This window comes from Chiloscyllium punctatum, chromosome 22, assembly GCF_047496795.1.
Source record: "Chiloscyllium punctatum isolate Juve2018m chromosome 22, sChiPun1.3, whole genome shotgun sequence".
Lineage (NCBI taxonomy): Eukaryota > Metazoa > Chordata > Chondrichthyes > Orectolobiformes > Hemiscylliidae > Chiloscyllium > Chiloscyllium punctatum.
The window spans coordinates 40,764,721-40,789,746 of record NC_092760.1 but is presented as its reverse complement, the minus strand read 5'-3'; the positions used below and the strand labels follow the sequence as shown (position 1 = coordinate 40,789,746).

Below are 25,026 nucleotides of genomic sequence, written 5' to 3'. Positions count from 1 at the left end.
TGATGAAATTATCTTCTTATCATGACAGATTATATACACATTCTCGTTGAATAAACGTGATATCCTTTCACACATTACCTCTTTTGATGAAAAATGTTGTGCTGGAAAAACACAGCAGGCCAGGCAGCATCTGAGGAGCAGGAGAATCGACGTTTCAGGCATAAGCTCTTCTTCAAGAACATTCCTGAAGAAGGGCTTATGCCCGAAACGTCAATTCTCCTGCTCCTTGGATGCTGCCTGGCCTGTTGCGTTTTTCCAGCACCACATTTTTCAACTCTGGTCTCCAGCATCTGCAGTCCTCACTTTCTCCTAGCACATTACCTCTTTGGCAAGTATATCCTTTCTTCGTTAAAGAGACAAAACATGCCATTGAATGAATTCATGAAGCAACTGAGACATAACGAGCAGAATAAAGTCACTTGGTATTTGCTTGCTCAAGGGAAAAATCAAATTACACATTTCCCAGGTGTTGGATATTACATTGTATATCAGCTAATATAATACTCTTCGTCAAACATTTGTAACATATGATTTACAATGAGCAATGGTGAGAAAAATCCACTACTATATTAACTAATTTTTTTTAAAAATTAAACTCATTCAGGGGAAGTGGGCATCACTAAATACACCAATCAATTACTGCCCATCTCTAACTGCACTTCAGAAATTGGCAGTAAGCCACTTTCTTGAACCACTGCAGTCCACAGTGTACTTAGAGCACCACAAAGGTATTAGGAAGGGAGTTCCAGGATTTTGTCCCAGTGACAGTGAATTAATAATGATACTGTTACAAGTCAAGATGGTTGTGGGTTGGAGGAGAATTTAGAGATTCATTCTGATACATATGCTGTGCTTGTCCGTCTAGATGGTACAGATTGCAAGTTTGGGAGGTGTTATCATTGAATCTTATAGATAGTACACACATCTGTCACAGTGTGTCAATGCTGAAGACAGTGTCAATTATGAAAGCTGCTTTGTCATGAATGATGTCAATTGACTTGAATGTATGAGATGAGAATGTGGAGACTGGTTATATTCTCTCAAGTGAGTCAAACAATTCAATGTTGTCATAAGATATGATAGAAAAGGAAGTAAATAAGGATGAAAGCACAATTGGGTTGAAGTTGACACAACTTCAGTAAATATTATATTGCTGTACAAGAAGGAACAAGAGAGGTCATCTATACGGTGCTCTTATATACCTAAAAACGGATGGTTCAACAGTATATTTGACATCTATACCACTATTTCGCTGACAAGTGAGGAAAAAAAAGCATACAAAATAAATTGAGCAAAATGGAAAACTCAGTGACTATATAGCTGTACAAAATATTGGAAAATTATCCTTAACACTTACAACCACTTACAAAAACAGTGTTAGAACTGTTATAATTGTTTTGCGGCCAGAGTAGAGAAATATCTCATCTGTTATGGATACATTCCACCTCTTCAGATTCTCAGTCGCTGATGATTACGCTAAAGAAACAAAATAAAATAAGAAATTGAAATCATCCTTAAGCTACTGTAGATATTTACTCATGGAAATGGTTTTAATATTTTAAATAGCATACAGAAGGAAAGGTAATCATCAATAAAAATATATAGATAAAGGAGTTGGATTAGATTATCAGTTATTGCCCTTAACCCAATTTCCATGATAATAAAACAAAGAACAGCAGATGCTGAAGATCTGAAACAGATCTGAAAACAGAAATTGCTGGAGAAACTCAGCAGGTCTAACAGCATTGTGGAGAGAAAGCAGGGTTAACACTTCAAGTCCAGTGACTCTTCTTCAGAAGACAGGAATCACAGAATTGTTTCTGTGCAGAAGACTCAAAATGTTATCTCTGCTTTCTTTCCACAGATGCTGTCAGCCCTACTGAGTTTCTCCAGTAATTTCTGTTTCTGTTTCAAATTTCCATGACATTTTTAGTGAGTGATAGAATCATGGAATCGTTAAAATCCTTTTAAAGGACACTACACCTGTTCCTGAGATAATAAAACGTTGTCAGCTATCGGGGAGTAAAATGTTTAGTTGAATGAAATGTTGAATCATAATGAGTAACTCTGAACTCCTTGAATTTACCTGACTGTATAAGGCAATGGAATAATCCCTAAGGTCTGTACAAATTAGTTTCAGGTTTTTTCTCCCCCACCATTTTTTTGCGTTGCCTCCGAGATGACAACGCAGTCATTACGGGAGAAATATTTAGAGTGCACTGTTAGATCAAATCTTAATGGGTTAAATAGGCTTGTTCCAATCCATTTGTGGAGTCAATTAATTTTATCCTTGTATCTGATCATATAATGGCGTAGTTTTTCAGAATTTTTCAATTAATTCAGACTCTTAATAATTTATAAATTCCATTAAAATATAGCCATTTTAAAAATATAACTTTCCTCGTGCATTCTTAGTTTTAAAATCAAAATTTATTTCAGTGTCCTAATTTCAAATGTCTTCTCAGGGCCTCAAAGCTGTAGGAAAACTAGCTTTCTTCATTCATTCTTTCCTCACAACATATCGGTCTCTCAAAAATCAATGTCACCTAACAACCACTTGACATATTCAATCTTCCCTCATATTGTTACTAGTCTTGGTATTGCACTATGTCTTGCCTTTAATGATGGTTTCTCCATAACGGGAAAAAAAGACATTTTCGTGATGACTCAGTTCATGTTATTATTTTGATCTGAGTAACATAGACTTGAAAGATAACAATTCACACTTTGTCAATTTCAAGTTAGCTTATCACAACTAGGAAAGTAAGTAGAATCAAGAAAAGGACAAACAAGGAGTTAAGATTCCCATTCCTCATGACTATCTAGCATTCCCTAATGAATGTTAGACTATGACAATATTGTCAAAGCCTGCTTATATGAACTTTTGATCTTTCATATGAAGACTGGTTACTAACTAAGTTGATAGAAGCATGCACTGGACACAATTGTGAAACCTGAAAGAATCAATACTTTTATATGGAGGAAGGGTGGATTAGATTCAATTTGGCAGGAGATACTTCAAACCTTAAATGTCACTCTGAAACCTGTATCAAATTATATATTTGTGAAATTTAAAAAATTAAATGCAAGTATTTAAGAATAACTAACAATGGTGCACAACCATTTAACTTTGAGAGGCATTTGGATAGGTATACAACTAGGAAGGGTTTGGAGGGATATGGGGTGGGTGCTGGCAGGTGGGACTAGATTGGGTTGGGATAGGACCGAAGGGTCTGTTTCCATGCTGTTCATCTCTATAACTCCATGACACATTGTTCTCCCTCACCTTGAGAAACTTATCAAACCCACTGTGTACAGAACCAACTCAAAAACGTAAAACACCAATAATATTGCATTGATGATCACTTCCAATCTCAGAACATATGTCTGGAGCAGCATATAATAAACAGCCATTATTGTAGATGGTCCAAGAAGCACCAGGCTAATGGTGAGAGGTACCTTACGCTGGCACAGATTCCCCTTGGAACCTAAGGAGGAATTAACAAAAATGTTAGCTGAAACTTTAAAAAAGTTACGCATTTTCTTAAAACTGCAAAATATTGCTATAATATCTCTGGTACATCACATGATCCTGAAAAGTTAAAGCTGCTTGATTTTTGAGCTATAGAAGTAATCAGTTCTCATCTAATAAGCACTCTCTCAGCAGTTTCAGTCCATGCCACCTTAATTCTCCATGCTGCTACCTTCCCAATCCAAAAAGTGTTCCACATAAGACCATAAACAGAATCTTATCTTTCGCCTCTCTGCTGATAAAACTGCTTCTTTCCCACCAAAATGAGTTACTTAGTTCATACTGTGACAACACTGTGGTTTTAAGAGGTGTATTTTGTCCTTGCTCTGTGAAGAGAGGTTTTAAGACTGATGTGAAGAGCTGTCCCTTTGAATCCAATAAAAGTAAACAACTTGAGAGGCATTGGGATTTCTTTTTAAGTTGAAACAATAGAAGCAGCCTGAATAGGTGGGGTGAAATTCCCCAGAGCCAGGAATTTTGGTTTTAATATTTCCAAAGCAGTTGCTGGGATCTTGAAGCTAGGTTTGGAAGCTGTGGTACATCACTCCATGCTATTCTCTCTCTCTCAAGCACAGAATTTTGTCTTGATTTTTTTTTCCTCCTCTGGACTTGAACGTTAAATGTGAGACAATCTATTTTACTGAATTTGCCTTTGCCAAGAATATTTTTATGGGGTGTTATTGTTTTGGAACAGGTACTGTTGAGTAGTTAAATAATTCAATTTTGTGTTAAGTTTTCCAATGGAGTTAAGCTATTCCAATTTAGAGTCATAGAGATGTACAGCACAGAAACAGACCCTTTGGTCCAACTCGTCCATGCCAACCAGATATTCTAACCTAACCTAGTCCCATTTGCCAGCATTTGGCCCATATCCCTTTAAATCTTTCCTATTGATGTACCTATCCAGATGCCTTTTAAATGTTGTAATTGTACCAGCCTCCACCACTTCCTCTGGCAGCTCATTCCAAACACACACCACCCTCTCCGTGAAAAGTCTGCCCCTTGGGTCTCTTTTAAATTTTTCCCCTCTCACCCTAAACCTATGCCCTCTAGTTCTGGACTCCCCTACTGGAAGGAAAATACCTTGTCTATTTATCCTATCCATACCCCTCATTATTCTTCTTTCTTTTACTGTATTTTACCTATAGTGTATAAATAAAGTGTGTTTTACTTCAAGACTTGGAGTTTGACCAATCTATTTGCATCTGGAATGCAACATCTGTCCCTTACCTATAAATTAAGAAAAAGTTCTTAACATATTTTGAGAGGGTTTGTCTGGTTCTTAACAAAGCTCTTCTTGTTTTATTCTAACACAAAACTTCCCTATTCTTCTGGCTCCTTCTCTACATATCAATTCCTCACCGACTTTGAAAATACTTTTCATTTCTTTCTCACAGGCACCTTCATCAGATTCTTCCATAGATACAGAGACCAAGGCAAGATATAAGGCACTTCAACAAGAAGATTTCAGCCAACAGAAAATCTATATTTATGGTCTTCAGAAACCTTTTCAGGTTCAAGGGCAGCAATTATTTCCATAATTAATCAACTCTAATGAAATGATATTGGCCTGCACTGTTAACCGGTCTCTTTCCACAGATACTTCCTGAACTGCCAAGTTTCTCCAGCATTTTCTGTTTTTGTTTACTTTATCTTTAGGTTTTATTGTCATGTATACTCAAGGACAGAGGCACAGGAATACAGTTTTAAAAAGTGGATGATGTCACCATTCCCAATGCCATCTTAGGTACAAACATACCGAAGTACAAAAACAGAAAAATAAAGATATAAGTTAAAAAGTTCAACACTACTGTTCTTCTGAGTGTAAGTAGAAAAATAAAGAAATAAAGTTAAAAATTAAACATTACAGTCCTTCCTTAAGCCATGGGTCTGCACATGCCTCACACTGGGCTTTCCCCTGCACTGAGTAACCTTTCACCTGTGCTGTGTGAAGATGTGCCCAGGCTCGCTAGACACTACACTGCCAACTGCTGCTGACCACCATCTGGGCTCACCAGGCTTATCCAATTATTTTCCATCATTGCTTTGACATAACCCTTATTAGATCTGACAGTCCTGAACATAAATTTATCACTTGATTTTGTTCATTCTGATCCCAGAATATGGAATCCAACCAGATAATCTTGGTAACCACTACTGACTGACTAGCACTGCTGCCTCACAGTGCCAGAGACCTGAGTTCAATTCCAGCCTTGAGTGACTGTGCATGGAGTCTGCACAAGCTCTCATGTCAGTGTGGATTTCCTCCGGGGGCTCCAGTTTCCTCCAATAGTCCAAAGATGTGCAGATTAGGTGGATTGGCAATTCTAAATTGCCCATAGTGTCCAGGGAAGTGCAGGCTAGATGGGTTAGCCGTAGTAAATGTGAGGTTACGGGGATAGGGTGAGGTCTGAGTGGGATGCTCTTCAGAGGGCTGGTGTACAATTGATGGGTTGAATGGAGTCTTTCTGCATTGTAGGGATTGTATGATTCTATGACTGAAACATAGCTCATCATCTCAACCAGTATAGAGATGAAAGAATACGCAAAGTTCCAAAATAACTTTCATTATCTGAAACATAAGACTGCATTGAGGATGCAAAAGTAAGTCAATTTTTAGCTTTGTTATGGAAAGAAGTTAAAAATTAGCATTTCTCAAGCATTCTAAACAATTTTGATACAATCCAAAGTAACCTATAGCCAATTTAAGTGCTCTTTTAGAGTAGTCATTATTATAATGTAGAAAACACAGCAAGCAATCAGCTTGCAGCCAGAATCCTCAAATTGCAATACATGAACAGTCAGATTTTTAAAAGATCCTGGTTGAAAATTGAGGGGAACTCCTCTGCTTATCTTTACAATAGATGATACAGCATCTTTTATATTCACCCAAGAGGACACACAATTTAACATAAAGCACTGCACTGAAGTTTTGAACTGGATTACCGAGGCCAAGTTTCTGGTATAGGAACTGAACCATTAACCTTCTTACCCAAAAGCTAGAATGTGTACGAAAATCATGGCATGACTCAGATGCACTGAGAGAGTAGTATCGCAGGATTAAACTGTTCTTAACTTGGCCCAATTTGGGATAAACCAAAGCCCGGGCACACAACAGTTAAAAGGTCAACATTAGGAAATAAGATAATGATGAAAGTAAGTTGACTGGGTAGGGAATGGGTAGTTGGGAGGGCAATTATATTCAAAATTCACTGGATAGCCAAGCTCAAATTCATAAATAGTTTCAAGATGCTACATCTCAGCTATCTCCTCCAGATAACATCCTTGTGTGCAGCTGCTACTTCTTTTCCTTGTGCCATGCTGTCTCTATGTCAATAATCTCCACTCTTCCAATCACTATTGTCCTTGCCTTAATGAACTCTTATCCTCCTTAATAAACCTTAATTTGAGTTTTCAAAAGGCTTCACAACTTTTGACAGCAATTGCGCTCCCAACCCTGCTCTTCTCTTCATGCTTTGTGATCACTTTTCTTGCTACTGCTATGTAAATTGCTCCAAGATGTTTCTACCACAGAAGCAAAATTGCTACTGCAGATAGGTTAGTAGGTGAAGGTACTATCTGATGAGAGCTTTCGGCATATTAAAAATTGCATACATGTTCACTTTAAAATTTTATTTTCACAGAGCAGGAAGATCTGAGAAAATTGCTACATTAGATATGAACACACAATGAAAAAGCAATATTGTATATAAGAAAAAAAAAGTTATTTTCCTGTTTTTTGCTTTATGGAACGGCTCCATGTATGTCGACAATATACAGCTCAACCTCACCATTTCCTCTTTCTACTTTGCTATCACTACTTGTCCAACATCTAACACTCCCTATGCAGAACTTATCTCCAACTCAATTTTATGAACTCAGAGACCATTGTTTTCGCTCCTCTTTATAAACTCCTTTTCCTCATGACTGACATCGTCTTTCTCCCTGAAGGATGTCTGGTTAAACCAGACTGTTCACAACCATGGTTCATGTTTTACCCACATAAATTTCTGTTTGTAACACATCCACATTACGAATAAGACCAACTAATTCCAATTCCATAACATGATCCAATTCAATCCTGTCTCAGCTGTTGCTGAGTATACACACATTTCTTTGTTACTTCCAGACATGATTATCTCATGTGACTCAGTGTCTAACTTTGCTTTATAATGCTTGTGAAGCACCTTAAGACATTTTATTACGTTAATAGTACCAATATAAACGCAAATTGTTCTTTAGACAAAATTTCATAATTCACTTGTAATAACTTGTATTTATAAAGAATCTTTAATATTGTAAAACAGTCCAAACTGGCTTCACAGGAACGTTATAAAACAAACTACTATATCACCATTAGGAAATATTTTGCTTTTGGTCATTAGGAAATATTTTGCTTAAGAAGCATCTTAAATGATGAGACAGGCAGAGAAATGGAGAGGTTTAGAAAGAAATTAAAGAACTCAAGGTCTTAGCAGGTGAAGATATGGCAGTCAGCACTGGAACAATTAAAATTGGAGATGATCAAGAAGACAGAATTGGGGGACACAGATATACTGAAGGTTTGTAGGGATGAAGGAAATTGCATGAAGAGGAAGGGTGAAACATTAGAGGTACTGTGAAAACATGAGGAAATTAAAATGCAAACGTTGCTTAACAGGAGCCAATTTAGATCAGCGAACATAAATGTTGGGTAAAAGGAAATTGATTAGTGTTTGGACACATAGAGGAGTTTTGGATGGCTTTTGGTTTTTGGACATAGAATAAGTGGGACCAGCCAGGAGCTCTTTTGGACAGGCATATCTGAAAGTAAAAAAAAATGTGTGGAGATAGATTTCAACAAATGAGCTGAGAGGGACAATACTATGGAGACAGAAATAGAAAATCTTATTGATTATGAATTATGAAGACAGAAGCTCATCTTGGGGTCAATAACTCAGCAAGGTTGCAAACTACCTGGTTTATTCTCAGAAAATTGCCAGGGAGAAGAGGAATTGGTAGCAAGGGAATGCAGTTAGTAGCAATGACTAAAGACAATGGTCTTCATGATATTTAAGTAAAGAGAAATCCGGTACTGAATGTCAAGCAAGTAGTCTGACAGCTTAGAAACAGTGGAAGGTTTGAGAAAGGTGATGTGTTATGTCTCATGTTCAGCAAACCATCAAGATACACACTCATGATATAATCATATTATCAGAGCATGCAATCTGATGGTATTACAATCTCAGATTCCATGTTAACTGTGATCACTTGAATGAAGCATGCTCTTCTGCTGGAAGTAAGTGGCCTATTACTAGCACAGCCACCTATGTGTCTGTGAATATAATGATCATATATAAAAGCCTGCCAGAATAAACATCTGTTGAATCTTTGAATGCTACATTATCCGTGCGTAGGTTCTTATGTTAGAAGGGATAAATTAGCATTACTGCACCAGGTAACAATACTACTGGAGTCAAAATCCACATCAAGTGGTAGTGAGGAAATTGACACTCTGTTTCTGGATGTTACTGAGAGGCAGCATGTAGATAAGAAAGGGAAGTCCAACAATAGATCCCTGGGAGAACACTAAAGCACCAAAGGTAATTGTACAGAAGTAGGAATGGAACCATTCGTTGCAAATGATACACTGGCTACAGTTGGATGGGTAAACAGTGAGTTAATATAGTCACATCCAACAGGATGGTTTGTTGAAGAAGTATTGGAAGAGGATGTGTGAAATCAAGTCAGACTTGGCAAAGATCCATGTTTAAGAAGATGAGATAAGGTAGTTTAACCTTTGTCTAGTCACATGGGATGTCCTTTGAGACTTTGGTAAAAACCCACTTTATATTGTAGCAGGGAGTGGAAATCTAGCAAGGGTTCAAATATATATGCACCAGGATTTAGGAGGCAACAATAGTTTCATGGATTTTGGGGAGGGAAGAAAGGTTGGAGATGGAAGAACAGAGGAATCAAGGATTTTTTTGTTTCTGTGAGTAGAGTGATGACAAATTTGAAGGAGGGGGGCAGAACTTGACATGAGAAAACTGTAACAATATCAGTAATTATAAGGATCAAGAAGGAAGTTAGGGTGTTTAGAAGTTTCAGGGAATTAGGCCTAAGTGACAAGAGATGGGTACAAGAGCAAGATACATTCAAAAAGTGAACTTGGAGAATGCAAGAGTAAAAGCAACATGGAGAATGTAGGAGTAAATATAGGAAATGCAAACTTAGGGCGAGGGTGGAGAGAACCATTGAGGATGTTTGCCCTCATGGGGTAGGGAAAGGTGGTGGTTGGTGGGTGGATGAGGGGTTTGGTTTTAACAGAGAAGCCCATTGGATGGTCTCAAACACAGTGGCAAAGAAATCCATGACTTTGTTGTGCTTGTTATAGGAAGGAAAGGAGGATGAAGAGACAGGAAAGAACAGTTTAAGATTTGCAGTCAAGAAAATTAACCAGGATTGTCCAGTGAGAGACAATAATGATTTTAAGGAAACTAAGACATCAAAGGTAGTCAAGTGTTTGTTTAAGCAGATTGGTAATGGTAGAATTATTATATAGAACAGAGAGTCAAACGCTAGGCAGTGGGATTTTCCAAATGCTGTTGGAAATGAATTGGGAGGGTAAATCTTCCCAGGAACAGCCGCAGAAGGAAGTATGGCTGGATGGGTGGGTGGAGGATGGGCATTTGCATTAAGCATAGTGATCAGCAATGGCCTTATCTGTGACTGGCATACTGCAAATAACAAGGCCACATGTGACGTTAAGGTCAAGGAGATAGCCATGAACAAATGGAGGGAGAGACGAAGGAAGGATAGGAGGGCACACAACATGATGAAATAAGAATAATTCATCAAGGATGAGAAATTATTTTGTGCAGAGGCTGGGAAGAACAGCAATGAAGAAATCCAGACGGGGAAAAGAACTGTGGTTTAGATTAGACAGATTCCCTATAGTGTGGAAACAGGCCATTTGACCCAACAAGTCCACACCAACCCTCCAAAGAGTCACCACCCAGACCCATTTCCTCTGACTAATGCACCTAACACTATGGGCAATTTAGCATGGCCAATTCACCTGACCTGCATATCTTTCAACTGTGGGAGGAAACCGGAGCACCCAGAAGAAAACCACGCAGACACGGGGAGAATGTACAAACTCCACACAGACAGTCACCTGAGGCTGGAATCGAATCTGGGTGCCTGGTGCTGTGAGGCAGCAGTGCTAACCACCGAGCCACCGTGGTATTCAGGTGGACAATAAAGAATGAGAATTTTGAATGTCAGATCATAAAGATGAGGGAGTTAAAAAAAAGGTGTGATATTCCAAGAAGCGGAAAGTACCAGAAGAGGTGTGGACAGATCAAACTGTGTCTTTGTGGTGAGAACTACAGTGCCCATTGTGTAGTCACTTACCAAAAAATATTCTCATTATTTCAACTCCAAGGTAGAGAAACAGCATCACTAGGTCCAAAGTCAGATTTGCAGAAGTATATGGTAAGAGCTGACCTACAATATACAGAGCAGAAAATATTACAGGCAGTGGAAAATAATAACAAATGCACATTATTTGCATAGGATAAGCCCAAACACTGCCACAGTGAAAATATATCAGTGATAGATATTTTGCAAACAAGCTGTTCAGTCATATTATTGCACATTTCTGGAGCAGATGAGGGTTGAACCCATGCTTCCAGAGGTGGGTACACTACCACTATACTAAAACAGCCTAGCATTTTAGTGACATACACTTTTGGTGTTATGGGTAAAGACAGATAGAACAGAGAAAGGGTGTTTATGGAGGGGATATCATGAATTGTCCTCACCCTCTATAATAATCCTGGGGTATTAGGAAGATTTGTAGTTTTTTTAATAACCTGCTCAGATGTTATGACACACCTTCAGAGAATGGAGGACACACACCCAGACCTTCTAGCCCAGAGGTAGGACTTTACCAATGCACCACAAGCGCCCTCAGATTTAAAAAGAACTCAGCTCTTCATTATTTTAATCAACCTCCTCAGACGTGTAACATACCTCTGGGAAAGTTGGGCTTGACCATAGGCCTCATGGCTCAGGACAGGGACACCACTGCTGCACCACCAGCCCCCTTGCATATTAGCAATAGATAATTTCTAATCAATCCACTGAGAGAAGTTATTACGCGCTTCTGAGCAGGTGGGACTTTAATCAAGGCCTCTTGCCCAAGAGACAGAGATACTACTACTGTACCACCAGAACCCAATAGCAAGTATGTGATAAATATGTTAAAGAGCTTCATGTTGATCTCCAGAGCAGGTGAGATTTGAACCTAAACCTCTTGCTGCACAGAGTCTTTCGTGTCCTTCGTGGCAGATGGAGTTCAGTTTAAGAAAGTGTGTGGTTTTCCATCTTGGACCAAAAAAGGACAGATCAGGATACTTTCAAGATGATATGAAGTTACATAAAGTGAAGATCAAAGGTTTATGGGGATTCAAGTGCACTGTGACATTTTAAAAGGTCACAAACACGTGCAGAAAATAATCAAGAAAGCTAACAGAATACTGGCCTTTATATCTGGAGGACTTCAGTATAAAGATGTAAAGGTTATGCTGCAGTTGTACAAAACCCTGGTTAGACCCTGTTTGGAATACAGTAAGCAGATCTAGGCATCACACCTTAGGGATGAGATATTGGCCTTGGAGACGTACGAGTTAGATTTACAAGAATAATTCCTGGTCTTCAGGGGTTAACTGATGATGAGAGCTTATACAAGTTAGGCCTGTTTTCTCCAGAGTTTAGAAGATTCAGGGCCAACGTCTTCAAGATGCTAACAGGAAAAGACAGGATAGATGAACTATTTCCAATGATTGGGGATTCTAGAATTAGGGCTCAGCGTCTAAAAAATCAGGGCTAGACCATTCATGTCTACACACGAAGGGTGATAGATGTTTGGAACTCTCTTTCACAAATGATAGTGGGTGCTAGATCTGTTTTAATTTTAAATGAGTTAGTTTATTTTTGTTAGGCAAGTGGGTGGCATGGTGGCTCAGTGGTTAGCACTGCTGCCTCACAGCACCAGGGACCCGGGTTCAATTCCAGCCTCAGGCGACTGTCTGTACGGAGTTTGCACGTTCTCCCTGTGTCTGCGTGGGTTTACTCTGGGTGCTCCAGTTTCCTCCCACAGTCTAAAGATGTGTAGGCCAGGCGAATTGTCCATAGTGTTAAGTGCATTAGTCAGGGGTAAATATAGGATAGGGGGGTGGGTTACTCTTTGGAGGGTCGGTGTGGACTTATTGGGCTGAAGGGCCTGTTTCCACACTGTAGGGAATCTTAATCTATATAAATTCAGGCCATGACCAGCCATTATCTCATTGAATGGCAAACAGGCTCAAGAATGACTACTACAGTTCTTATGTTTCTAACCAGCGCTTTATTTAAAAAAAGAAGTTTCTAATGAACCTGTTCAGAGATTATGTATCTCTGTCACAGGTGGTACTTGAACCCAGATCTCTTGGCCTGGAGGTAGGGAGATTACCACTGCACAACAGCCCCGTAGCACATTAATGATATTTTTCCACCAAAGGATATGTCCTTTTGAACCTCCAGATACCTGTTCAAATATATTATTACACACCTTGAAAGCATGTGAGACTTGAACCCATGAAGGGCTTTGATTCTCCTGCTCCTCGGATGCTGCCTGGCCTGCTGTGCTTTTCCAGCAGCACACTCTCAACTCTGATCTCCAGCATCTGCAGTCCTCACTTTCTCCCAGACTCTCTGGCTCAGAGTAGGGATACTTGCACTGCACCACGAACTCTGTTGCACAGTAATGATGTACAGAGATATTAAATGTCGAACAGCAGTTATCAATATAGGCAGTCTGTCTACGGTGCAATGGTCCTCACCTTTGAGCCAGGAGGCCTGGGTTCAAGTTCCACCTGCTCCAGAGGTGTGCAATAATATTGTTGAACACATTGTTTAGAAAATATCCATGAGAATGGGAAATGCATTTGTTATAAGAGCCCTATCCTTTATATCTGGACCAGAATCTAAATTTCAGTATCAAATCAGATGAAATTTTGCAGATAAGAAACTGCAATCTTAGGCCTGGGCAAAAATCTCCAAGCACAGAAATCATCTCAGAGGAGAGTACAAGAAATCCTACTGGAAGCTATGCCTCCTTTTTATTTACTTAATCACAGCGGATAGGACTATATAGTTCAGAGGTTAAAAACCTCTTTGAAAGACAACAGAGACCCTCAGGTGGCAAATGAGTGAGGCAGTTAGGTAAGGTGCAGGGTTGGCAGGTAGGGGACGGGATGGGTCTCAGTCGTATAATTATCCAGGCGTTAGAATAGGTTTTAATCCCTCTAACTACTTTTTCTAGCTACATTCTGTACTGAAGAAGGTTCACTGATGCAATAAGCTGTTAAAAATCACACAATACCAGGTTATAGGCTAACAGTTTTATTTAAAAGTACTAGCTTTTGGAGCACTGCTGCTTCATCAGGTGGGGCAGGATCATGGGACGCAAAATTTATAACAAAAGATCATGGTGTCAGACAATTGATGTGATATATTTGAACAAACCTAGATTGCTGAGAGGTCTTCCATCTTTTAGAAGGGCAGCACGGTGGCACAGTGGTTAGCACTGCTGCCTCACAGCATCAGAGACCCGGGTTCACTTCCCGCCTCTGGGGACTGACTGTGTGGAGTTTGCACATTCTCCCCGTGCCTGCGTGGGTTTCCTCTGGGTGCTCCGGTTTCCTCCCACAGGCCAAAAATGTGCAGGTTAGGTGAGCTTGCCATGCTAAATTGCCCGTAGTGTTAGGTGAAGGGGTAAATGTCGGGGAATGCGTCTGAGTGGGTAGTGCTTCGGCGGGTTGGTGTGGACTTGTTGGGCCGAAGGGCCTGTTTCCACACTGTAAGTAATCTAATCTAATGAGTTGTAGGTTTCGATTCATTAATATGTAAATCCCAGAACTTCTTTCAAGTCACATTCTTGAGCGAACTTAAGGTTTTATTTTTAAAAAAGTGACATCCCAGCTCAGACAATGCATTAAGGTATGAGGTTAGAGTCTATATGTATCCCAATCTTAAGTCAGACTGGTTCTATTTCCAAAATAGGAATGTGTAAAATGTAATATGGATTGACTGCCTACAGATGGTGTGCTTTTTGAACAAAACAAAATGTATCTACAAATCCAATTCCACAAATGCAAATTCATGCATCATTGAGATGTCAGAGGTAGTTTCTTTACACAGAAAGCGGTGGGTACATGGAATGTACTGCCAGCAGTGGTAGTAGAGACAGATACATTAGGGACCTTTAACTAATCTTAGACAGGCACATGGATGATAGTACAATGAAAGGTATGCAAGTTAGTTTGATCTTAGAATGGGATAAAAGGTCATCTCAACATCAAGGACCAAAGGGTCTGTACTGTACTGTTCTGTGCAACCAGTAGACTGTCTCAGGATTTCCAAACAGTCCAGACATGTATCTTTTATGATACATCCAGTCCCCAGCTCTCTGGAGACTGCAAGATCTATGTTCATGTTTTTCCAGCTATGTTGGAACGTAAATGATTTGAAATACTATCTGGGAAAACATATCCAGGGCATGCCACACTCCAATTAATCACCTCTGGATAAATGTAAAAATCATTTCAGGAGATGATCAGTTTCAGTCAGACAGTTTTACAAATGTTACTCATGGAACTAATTAGTAATTCAGTTTTGAGGTCAGTTGAGAAAAAGAGGCTTTCTGCCAGTTCATGAAACGTTTAAACAAATAAAGATCTCATTCCTGTCTGTTCCCATGAATGAGTTTCTTTTCAGGATTTTCAAAGCAGGCCATTCAGCCCATTGAGTCCTCACCATCCCCCACAAGTGCATCCCACCCAGACCCTGCCCTCTACTATACCCCTGTAACACTGCACTTCTCATGGTGAACCCACCTAATCTACACATCCCTGGACACAATGTGGCCAATTTAGCATAGTCAATCCACCTACCCTGCACATCTTTGGACTTTAGAAGGAAACAAGAGTATCCACAGCAAACCCACACAGATATGGAGAGAATGTGCAAACTCCACACAGACAGCCATCCAAGGGTGGAATCAAACCTGGGTCCCTAGTATTGTGAAGCAGCAGAGCTAACCACTGAGCCATTGTGACGCCCTCATCATTTACTATCCTGACAGGTTAGTCTTAAAACCTGGTACACCACTTGGGTGAGAAAACCTTATCCATGTAAATTTTCTATCCCCTTTTTTCCTAAAGCTATTGATTTGACAGGCCTAGAATAATGTGCACTAATACCTCATCCTGATTGTATATCAAATTTTTACTTCCTGTAAAAGTTTCAGGTCAATTGCAACAGCGCCACAACCATACACATTCTCAAAACAGAACTCAAAACCTACTTTTGTATATGAAAAGAAGGATCTCTGCCACAAAGTACACTGCATAGTACCAGGTGTTCAGGAATAGCAGAACTTCCAGTGGAGTTAAGGAGAGCTGATGCAAAACATTAAGGAATCAATACGCATACAAATCTTCATTATTGCAGCATTTTTAAAAATTTCAGAAGATATTCAGTATTGATCTAATAACCCAAAGATTATAGCTGATAAGATTTCTGATTGCAAGATTCAGGTATGGGTTGTTTGTGCCGTGTGGTCTTATGTCATCCAGGGTCAAAGAAACTAAAGCTTTTGCTTTGCAAAACAAAATCTATCAAGAGGTAGGTTTTTTTTTGTGTGGAAAGCCTGCCTTTTTATAACTTTCCCTCACTCAACTCCTGTTCTCCTCCACACACTGTCCTAGTCAAGAACTATCAGCCATTATTCAAATCCTCAATTTTGTCTTCTACATGCATTCTCAAAGGAGTAAATTTTGCACAACTTTAATTTACAAAAGGATACAACTGGAGGAGGCTTTCCTGCAATAAAAGACACAATCATTAAAAAGGAACTGTTGCAAATATGTTCCTGGAACCATTTAATTTGAAAATACACCTTTTGACCGAGCACTGAGTCAGACAGACCACAAAGGTCCAGAGCTGATCAAGCCAAGCAGCTCTAAGGATGCTCCAATCAATATATGCAGAGGAAGAAAGCAGCTGTTCCTAATGAAGAATTTTTATCAACATAGTAAGAGTAAAAGGATAACTAATAAAGAACTAGAGACCATAAAAGATCAAAAAGAAAACTTAGGTATAGAGATAAAAGATGTTGGTATGGTTCTTAATAAATGCTTTGCATCCACCTTCACAAAAGAGGGTGATAATGCTGGTATTGTAGTTTTGAATATGACAGAAATCTTGAAAAGGAAATGTTAATAAAATTAATGAAACTGAATATGACCAGGGCCATTTCAAACATATCCCAGACAGTTAAATGTGACAGAAGATGTGACCATAATTTTCCAGTCCTCTTTGGATACAGGTGTGGTGCCAGAGGATTGAAAGACTACTAATAACTTTGTTTAAAAAGGGTAAATTGGTTAAAATATTTATAGTCCATGGAATCAAAGAGAATGTAGCAACCCAGATACAAGATTGGCACAGTAGCAGGTAGCAAAGGGTAAGTGTTGATGGGAATTTTTGAGACTGGATGTCTCAAGTGGGACTTTGTAGAGCTCTGCACTTGTGTGATATTTATTAATTAGTTGGATGTAAACATTGGGAGTGTCATTAAGAAATGTACAGACATCACAAAAATTGATTGCACCGGACAGTAAGGAGAATAGCTATAAACTACAGGAAGATATCAATAGAATGGTTAGGTAGGCAGAAATATGAGGTGATACATCTGGGGAGGTAACAACACAAAGGAATAGACAATTGATGAGAAAATACAGAGAGGTGTAAAGGAAATGAGTGATCTTGGAAGTGAAAGTTGACAATTCCTTGATGGTAGCAGGATAGGTCGGTAAGGTGGTTAAGGCAGCATAGTTTTATTAGTCGAAATAGATTAACATTAGTAGGGAATTTATGCAAGAACGGATTGGTTAAGCCAACCTGAGCACACTGTTCGGTTCTGGTTATCTCATTAAAACAAAGCATGTTATTGCACTAAAAGTAAAGTCACCATAGTGTTATCAGACATAGTAGTGGTATAAACTGAAAGCCACCACACCTCAGGCAAGGGGAGAGATTGAGAACGAGAGACCTTCATAGAAATTTCAGCTAGTGCAGAAACTAAACCCAAACTGCATCACTCTGCATTTACTGATCCTCAGATGCTGCCTGAACTGCTGTGCTCTTCCAGCACCACTAATCCAGAATCTGGTTTCCAGCATCTGCAGTCATTATTTTTACCGAGTTTTTCACAAACACGCTGTCCAGCTAAATGAACTAACTAATTTCCTATTGCATAGTGAGGTTAAGTAGGTGTAGGAAAAATATGGCAATGGAATATATAGTGGGAAAATATGAAATGATCAAGAGTCACTCGACCCAAGACGTCAAATCTGATTTCTCTCCACAGATGCTGCCAGACCTGCTGAGCTTTTACAACAATTTCTGTTTTTGTTTGTAAAATAAATACGCTAGTTATCGAAAGAATAAGAAATTCGGGGTCTGGAAGAGGCAGAGGAATCTGGTTGTCCTTCCATGTGAATCGCAAAAGTTTAGTACGCAGGTGGAGTAAGTAATTAGGAAAAGTAATTTTCAATTCTTCAGAACAATCACCACTTTTAAAAGTGCCGCGTGAACAAAATGCAGGCAGTGGTAGTCTGCTCATGGTATAAGTACGTATCGCCATTACTGTTAGATTGGGTTTGTTAATTACTCATTCTTCTCCCTTTCCTCAAAGCTGCCTCCACCTCTCCCTGAAACCCCCGAATCTCTATTCTCCACCTCCTCCGCCGCCATCAATCTGCTCACCCACCTCTCGCCATTTTACGTTACCACAGCAACAGCTTCCAGCGTCTTTCCGTCACTTCCTGGTAACGAATCCGAAACGGTCACCCGTTCGTACCAGACGGAGTATTTTGTTTACCTGCGGAATACACCAGAAGGTGGTCTTTTAAAAATCATACTGGCTCTTCCTGCCACCTGCGAGATAGCCATATTGCTGATTCTTGCACTTTGATATTCAATGAGTGTCTCAGTGTAAGATCTTTCCAAATGAAACAAGGCAACTGTAATGTACAGCCCCCTACTGAGTAACACAAAATGGCATATTACCACCATTTGCCGTATTATAATATGACTAGACCAATATCAACAGTACCTAAAATATAACGGGTAGGTTGAATATTTGCTTTTACTACATTCAGAACTGAAACACATACATGACCAATATTTCCAAAGTAATCTACACGCAAACTAACCTTTTTCTTAACCACTATGTCGTTCACAAACATATCATCACTTGACAAGTCATACAATTATTTTCTTCTTCCTTCCTGAATAAGTTAAATTAACCAATCTGAATTTTTGAAGTATCTTATTCCATTTCCTTTGGCTTCAGTTTTAACACATTCGACTATGCCAACTCCGAACTTTGAATTTAATTACCAACTTCACTTAATGATTTTGAGACTGACATTGATTGACTCCTATTAATCCTGATTTGTTTATTCTGTACTGACAAACTTTCATTTTCCTTCTGGCTATTTTATTCCTGACTTTTACTTTGGTCTGAAGGTGGAATTCGGATTATGGGAAGTCCACCACGGTATCCTTTCATAAAATTTTGTCTTTCAAGCAAACTGTTTCTCCAAACCACGCTGACTGAATGCGGATAGTCTCTTTACAACATACTTCTCCTTATGCCTTTGGTGGTTTTCAACCTTGACATGCACTGAGCTCTCTGAATTTTATGCAAGATTTATTGTGTCTCATCTTCATTTGCGATTGACATGAGATTTAAGCAAGTTAAATCTTGTCCAGGAGTTTAAACACTAATTTGGAAGTTAAACAATTGATTGCAAATTTTGAGGTTATTTTTTCAGAGAATAGAAATTTGTTTATCTTGTGTCATCTGGAAACATGGTAATTACAGCCAAACTTGGCACTGAGCTAGTAGCTCTGTAAAGACCTCTTCCCATGTACATTACCTTCTGCAGCAAAACTTGATGCTGGATGATACCATAATACTGATGTGTATTTCATGGACTATTGTCTGACAAACCCATAAATTGCAAACCAACTTCTCAAAACTTCAATTGTTTGGACACTTGCGGTATAAAGCACAGATTCAACATTTATTCACTTGCCATAGCCATCAACCAAAGCAAACTAGTCTTTCCCTTCTGCTTCAAAGAAATTGACATATACCAATTTTATGACTAGATGAGGAAGGGTAAATCAGCTCCATTCTCAACCTGTCCAATTGGTCACAACATAGATTTTTAAGTCACTTTTAGCACACAGCTATACCTTTCTCCAATTAAAACATAACTAGCTGTATTCACCAGAAACAGCAAGGAACCAAAATGCAAGGTTTTCTTAAAGGAAAGAATATTTTTACTAACAGCCAACCCCACAAAAAATAATAAAGATGCAATAAGAAGCATACAACCTCTGTAAAATCATGTTCCCTTCACACGGACAAACTTTGAAATGGTATAAAGGAATACAGAGTTCAGAGTCTTTTGTCTGTCATAGAGTCTTAGAGATGTACAGCACGGAAATAGACCCTACGGTCCAACTCATCCATGCCGACCAGACATCCCAATTCAATCTCGACCCACCTGCCAGCACCCAGCCCATATCCCTCCAAACCCTTCCTATTCAAATATCCATCCAGATACCTTTTAAATGTTGCAATTGTACCAGCCTCCACTACTTCCTCCAGCAACTCATTCCATACACATACCACCCTCTGTGTGAAAAGGTTGCCCCTTAGGTCTCTTTTATATCTTTCCCCTCTCACCCTAAACCTATGCCCTCTAGTTCTGGACTCTCCAACCCCAGGGAAAAGACTTTGTCTATTTATCCTATCCATGCCCCTCATAATTTTGTAAACCTCTATAAGGTCACCCCTCAGCCTCCTACACTCCAGGGAAAACAGCCCCAGCCTATTCAACCTCTCCCTATAGCTCAAATCCTCCAACCCTGGCAACATCCTTGTAAATCTTTTCTGAACCCTTTCAAGTTTCACAACATCCTTCAGACAGGAAGGAGACCAGAATTGCATGCAATATTCCAACAGTGGCCTATCCAATGTGCTGTACAGCTACAACATAACCTCTCAACACCAGTACTCAATATTCCGACCAATAAAGGAAAGAATACCAAACGCCTTCTTCAATATCCTGTCTACCTGCAATTCCACTTTCAAGGAGCTATGAACCTGCACTCCAAGGTTTCTTTGTTCAACAACACTCCCCAGGACCTTACCATTAAAGGTACTGCTAAGATTTGCTTTCCCAAAATGCAGCACTTCACATTTATCTAAATTAAACACCATCTGCCACTTCTCAGCCCATTGACCCATCTGATCAAGATCCCGTTGTAATCTGAGGTAACCTTCTCTGTTGTCCACTACACCTCCAATTTTGGTGTCTCCTGCAAACTTACTGACCATACCTCTTATGCTCACATCCAAGTCAATAATATAAATGATGAAAAATAGTGGACCCAGCATCGTTCCTTCTAGCACTCCACTTGTGACAGGCCTCCAGTCTGAAAAATCCTCCACCACCACCCTCAGTCTTCTACTTTTTGAGCCTTGAGGTATAAGGTTTAAACCTGTGGGTGGTTAGTTGATGTCTTGGACAATCAACTGTTGAGAATATTGCAGTCATCCATCAGGTTCTGGGTCACGATGCTTCTTTCCAATTGTTTATAATGTATTTTTTTGAGAAACATTTTCTCCCTCTGAGAACAGTGTGTGTGTGCTCAGAACCTTTTTTGTTTGTAAAAATATACTTTATTTGTTTAAAAAAAATCTATAAGTACATACAAAAAGCTTCTTATTCTGTTGTGTACAACCGTTCCAACGAGGAAAAATAGGCACTAAACAATATGTTGAAATTTTATATCCCACAGACCTACCATGCAGTTGCAAATAACAAGGGCATTTTTAACTCATACAGGAAAAAACATTTGCATTATCAGGCAATGAGGGCATCTAACAATTGAACATTCCCCATTATACTTTGGCAGAAAGACCTTAGACAGTAGTCTTACCACACTACACTAAAGCTGCCAAGCATGAGTGAATCTGTCAGCATGTAGTCCTGGAACCTTGAAATGTGCCCATCTGAAACACTCAGTCAAGGTCTCTTTGCGCTGGAAGACCAACAGGTTTGAGCGTCCTGCATCATGGAGTTGATGGTCTTCCGGGCATAATCGATGTTTGCCTTGGTGTTATGGACCAGGCCCGACCCCCTCAAAACATTTCTCGAAAGTGGCCCAGACTCTAACTTTGCTAGATGTTTTAAACAGGAATGATGCAGCTGTTCAAACCACTTAGTTTTAAACAAAACAGAATTTATTTACAAGATTACCAAATTAAACATAAACAAAAGAGAACAGAATACCAAATAAGTTATCTTGTCTGAAAACCCAACAGACTATCCCAACTTAATGATGCTGTTCCAAATACTTGCGACAATCCCCAAAAACACCTCTTGGCACAAAAGGTAAAATCAAAAACAGGAAAGAAGTCACAGAGAGACCAGCATGGACCTGCTTCTTTGAGTCCCACAGCATTTTCCACTACTGCTAAAAATCAAAACAACCAGAGTAAAGCTGAGCTGGGAGAACTGGCCACTGCCCTTTCATTATACAAGTTTTTTTTAAACTTGAAAGCTTTCTGGCTGAGGGAGTATCTGTTAGCTGTTATCAAATTGGTCCTAAAACACTTTTTGGAGTCTGTGATATTTATGACCTTTCTGGGGATAAAAAAGCCAAGAACAGCTTTACCTTGTTAAAGGAGCAGCTTAAGCACACTTGGTGCACATCCTAGGGAACAGACTGGAGAGTACTGCGTCCTGCATCATGGAGTTGTCCACATCAAACCCCAACAGAAACCACTGAAACTCTCGCCAGACCTTCATTTTACAGGTACATTCCAGAAGGACATGTGTAACAGTCTCTTCCCCAACCCTTGCCCCCACTTCAGCTACTAACGACGGCAGCATTCAGTGGTGGAGAGAGTCCGAGATACCTGAAGGATCAGATGGGTAGTGTTCTTCTCACCAACAGCCAAGCTACATCTTGATACTTGCTGGAAAGTACTGGTGATAAGATATTCTACCAAATACCTGTGACAGACTGCTCAAGGTGTGTTCATTTGCAAATCCTTTCATGAAAAAATGGGTAATATGGAATTGTCCAACTACTTGGAGCATTCTGCAGCAACAAGGCCAGACTCATCTTTTATAACACCAGGGACAGGTAGAAATCCAGAATGAATTGATACTTGGTGTTTGCGTACCAAGGGTCTATGCATAGCTTGATGCAGGTACACACAAATGTGGCTAACAGGATGAGGGCAGAATTGGGTACAACCTTCACCCCCTTATCCAGAGCTTTGTACATTGTGTCCCTGCAGATGATCCCCAGATGAAGTGGAAGATGGCTCAGGTGACTACTCAGGCACAGGTTTGGGGAATGGACCAGAAATTGTCCAACGACAATACCTCAAACCTGATAACCAGGTTTCTACCTGCATTGGAGAGACAGCAATGCTCTCATAAGTCCAGTTTGTCTCACCTTGGCAATACACTCCTCCAAAATTATTGCGCATGCACCAGCCCCTCTGAACCATATATCCAGCACTTTCAGATAATCTGCTCTGAATGTGAAGGGGATAGAATATCAGTTGCCCCAGTTTCTAAAGAATATGGCCTTGCTCGTGCCTCAATTTATCTTGGCTCCTGAGGCCAGTACAAACTGGTCACAGATGCTCATGAGTCTGTGTACTGAGTGGATTCGAGCAGAAAGCAGTAACGTCATCCATGTACAGGGAGTCTTTGACCTTCATTCAGCAAAGACACACCACGTGGACTCTCAAAATACAGCCATTATTGTCATAACTTTATTTACAGTTCCCCAAAAGAAACAGAGGGCAGCAGAGAGGCAGCTGTAATATACCAGAGAAACTGCAATTGTTTGCCAGTACAAGATGAAAAGTGACAGCTTTTGTTCCTCAGTGCAATCTGTGTGAGCTGATCTCAGAGGTAAAAACAATAACTGCAGATGCTGAAAACCAAATACTGGATTAGTGGTGCTGGAAGAGCACAGCAGTTCAGGCAGCATCCAAGGAGCAGCGAAATCGACGTTTCGGGCAAAAGGCAAAAGCTAATCTCAGTCAGGCCATAAGCCCACAGCAGTGCTATTCTAACTAGAATTGCTGGTATGGTATTTCAAGCTTTAAAATTGTGTAATGTTGCAAATTTAAGTAGTAAAGCATCCACTAAGAAATAATGATTTAACACAATTTAATTTCATCTTAATGTTGAAAGTTCATATTTCAATCACATTTAAATATCTTAAACCTAAACAATCACTAGGCATGAGAGGTTAATGGATAAATTGTCTAAAAGTATGGTGGTATATCAACAGCAGAAAACATTTAAAGAAACAATTCAAAATATTCAAAAAAAAGTGTACAACAAATAGTTCAGCAAGAAGTTCCATTCCGGTTCACTCACAGAATTAAGGACAATACTAAATTAAAAGGAAAGGCTTACAATGTTGCAAAAGAGCAGTAGCAAATCTGAGAATTTAGGTGTTTTAAGATATCAGCAAAGGATCATCAACAAGTTGGGAAAAAGGTTAAAGTGTAAACTAGTCAGGAACCTAAAAACAGATTGTAAGAGCTTTAAGTATATAAAATGAAAGAGTATCTAAATATTGGTCTCTTAGAAGAAGAGATAGGAGAAATTATGAGAAATTATAGCATGACAAAGGCATTTAATTGTCTTTCGTGTCTTCACTGTGCAAGATACAAGTTTCATACCAAAAGTAGATGGCAATTTAGGGTAGAAAATACGTGAGTAAATTAAGAAAATTAACATTTGCAGAAAAAAATTACTGAAGAAAATTAAGGGACTAAAGTCTGTCAAATTCCAAAGACATGATGGTCTTGATCCTACTGTTCAAAAATTGATAGCCGTGAGATATTGGATGCAGTCTCTAGGATTTTCCAATCTTCCATAAACTTGGAAGTGAACCCATCAATTTCATGCTCACAAATGTTAAATTGGTTTTCAAGAAAAAGGAGAGAAGTATAAAATATGATTATGGACCAGTAAGCCCCTAATATTAGACATTACAAAATGCTAGAATCTATTATTAATGTCACCTTACAATGCACTTAGATAAGGATAGTATAATTAGAACAAGCCCACATGGTTTAATCAAAGGGAAATCCCATTTGACTTGTTCTTTATGACCAGAGAAAAGCATTTTTTTTAAATTAAAAAAGCAGAATACATTTTTTAAGTGTGTGAAACTTGTAGGTATTGTCAAAAGACTTGGTTGTGCTTACACAACAAACAAAATTAGCATGCAACCAAAATAAGCAATTTGGAAAACTTCAACTTTTAATTGCTTTTATT

The 25,026-nt window shown here is 39.2% G+C and overlaps 1 protein-coding gene across 6 annotated transcripts; it reads right to left on the bottom strand.

The window, feature by feature from the left end:
- Positions 1-227: 227 nt before the first annotated feature.
- On the bottom strand, positions 228-18,476 carry LOC140493551 (transmembrane protein 216-like). Of its 6 annotated transcripts, none has more exons than XM_072592103.1 (6): positions 18,396-18,476; positions 16,428-16,444; positions 15,927-16,020; positions 10,931-11,023; positions 3,287-3,488; positions 228-1,476 (listed from the first exon to the last, which is right to left on the bottom strand). In XM_072592103.1, the coding sequence occupies exons 1-6, from the start codon at positions 18,403-18,405 to the stop codon at positions 1,458-1,460; spliced, it is 435 nt and encodes a 144-aa protein (XP_072448204.1). In that variant the 5' UTR covers positions 18,406-18,476; the 3' UTR covers positions 228-1,457. The 6 variants fall into 6 exon arrangements, with proteins under 6 accessions (XP_072448204.1, XP_072448205.1, XP_072448208.1 ...); XM_072592104.1 differs by lacking the exon at positions 18,396-18,476 and adding an exon at positions 13,131-13,312 and having other exon boundaries at positions 16,428-16,446; XM_072592107.1 differs by lacking the exon at positions 16,428-16,444 and having other exon boundaries at positions 18,396-18,405.
- Between the last annotated feature and the right edge of the window lie 6,550 nt (positions 18,477-25,026).

Excerpts from the sequence above, each read along its gene's own strand:
- LOC140493551 (XM_072592102.1), bottom strand. The coding sequence starts at position 16,466 with ATGATTGTGTCTTTTATTGCAGGAAAGCCTCCTCCAGTT. Across the intron at positions 16,021-16,427 it reads CAGGAAAGCCTCCTCCAGTT|CTCTCCTTAACTCCACTGGA; the intron begins GTATCCTTTTGT and ends GTTTTGCATCAG. Across the intron at positions 11,024-15,926 it reads CCTTCTTTTCATATACAAAA|GTCAGCTCTTACCATATACT; the intron begins GTAGGTTTTGAG and ends TGTATATTGTAG.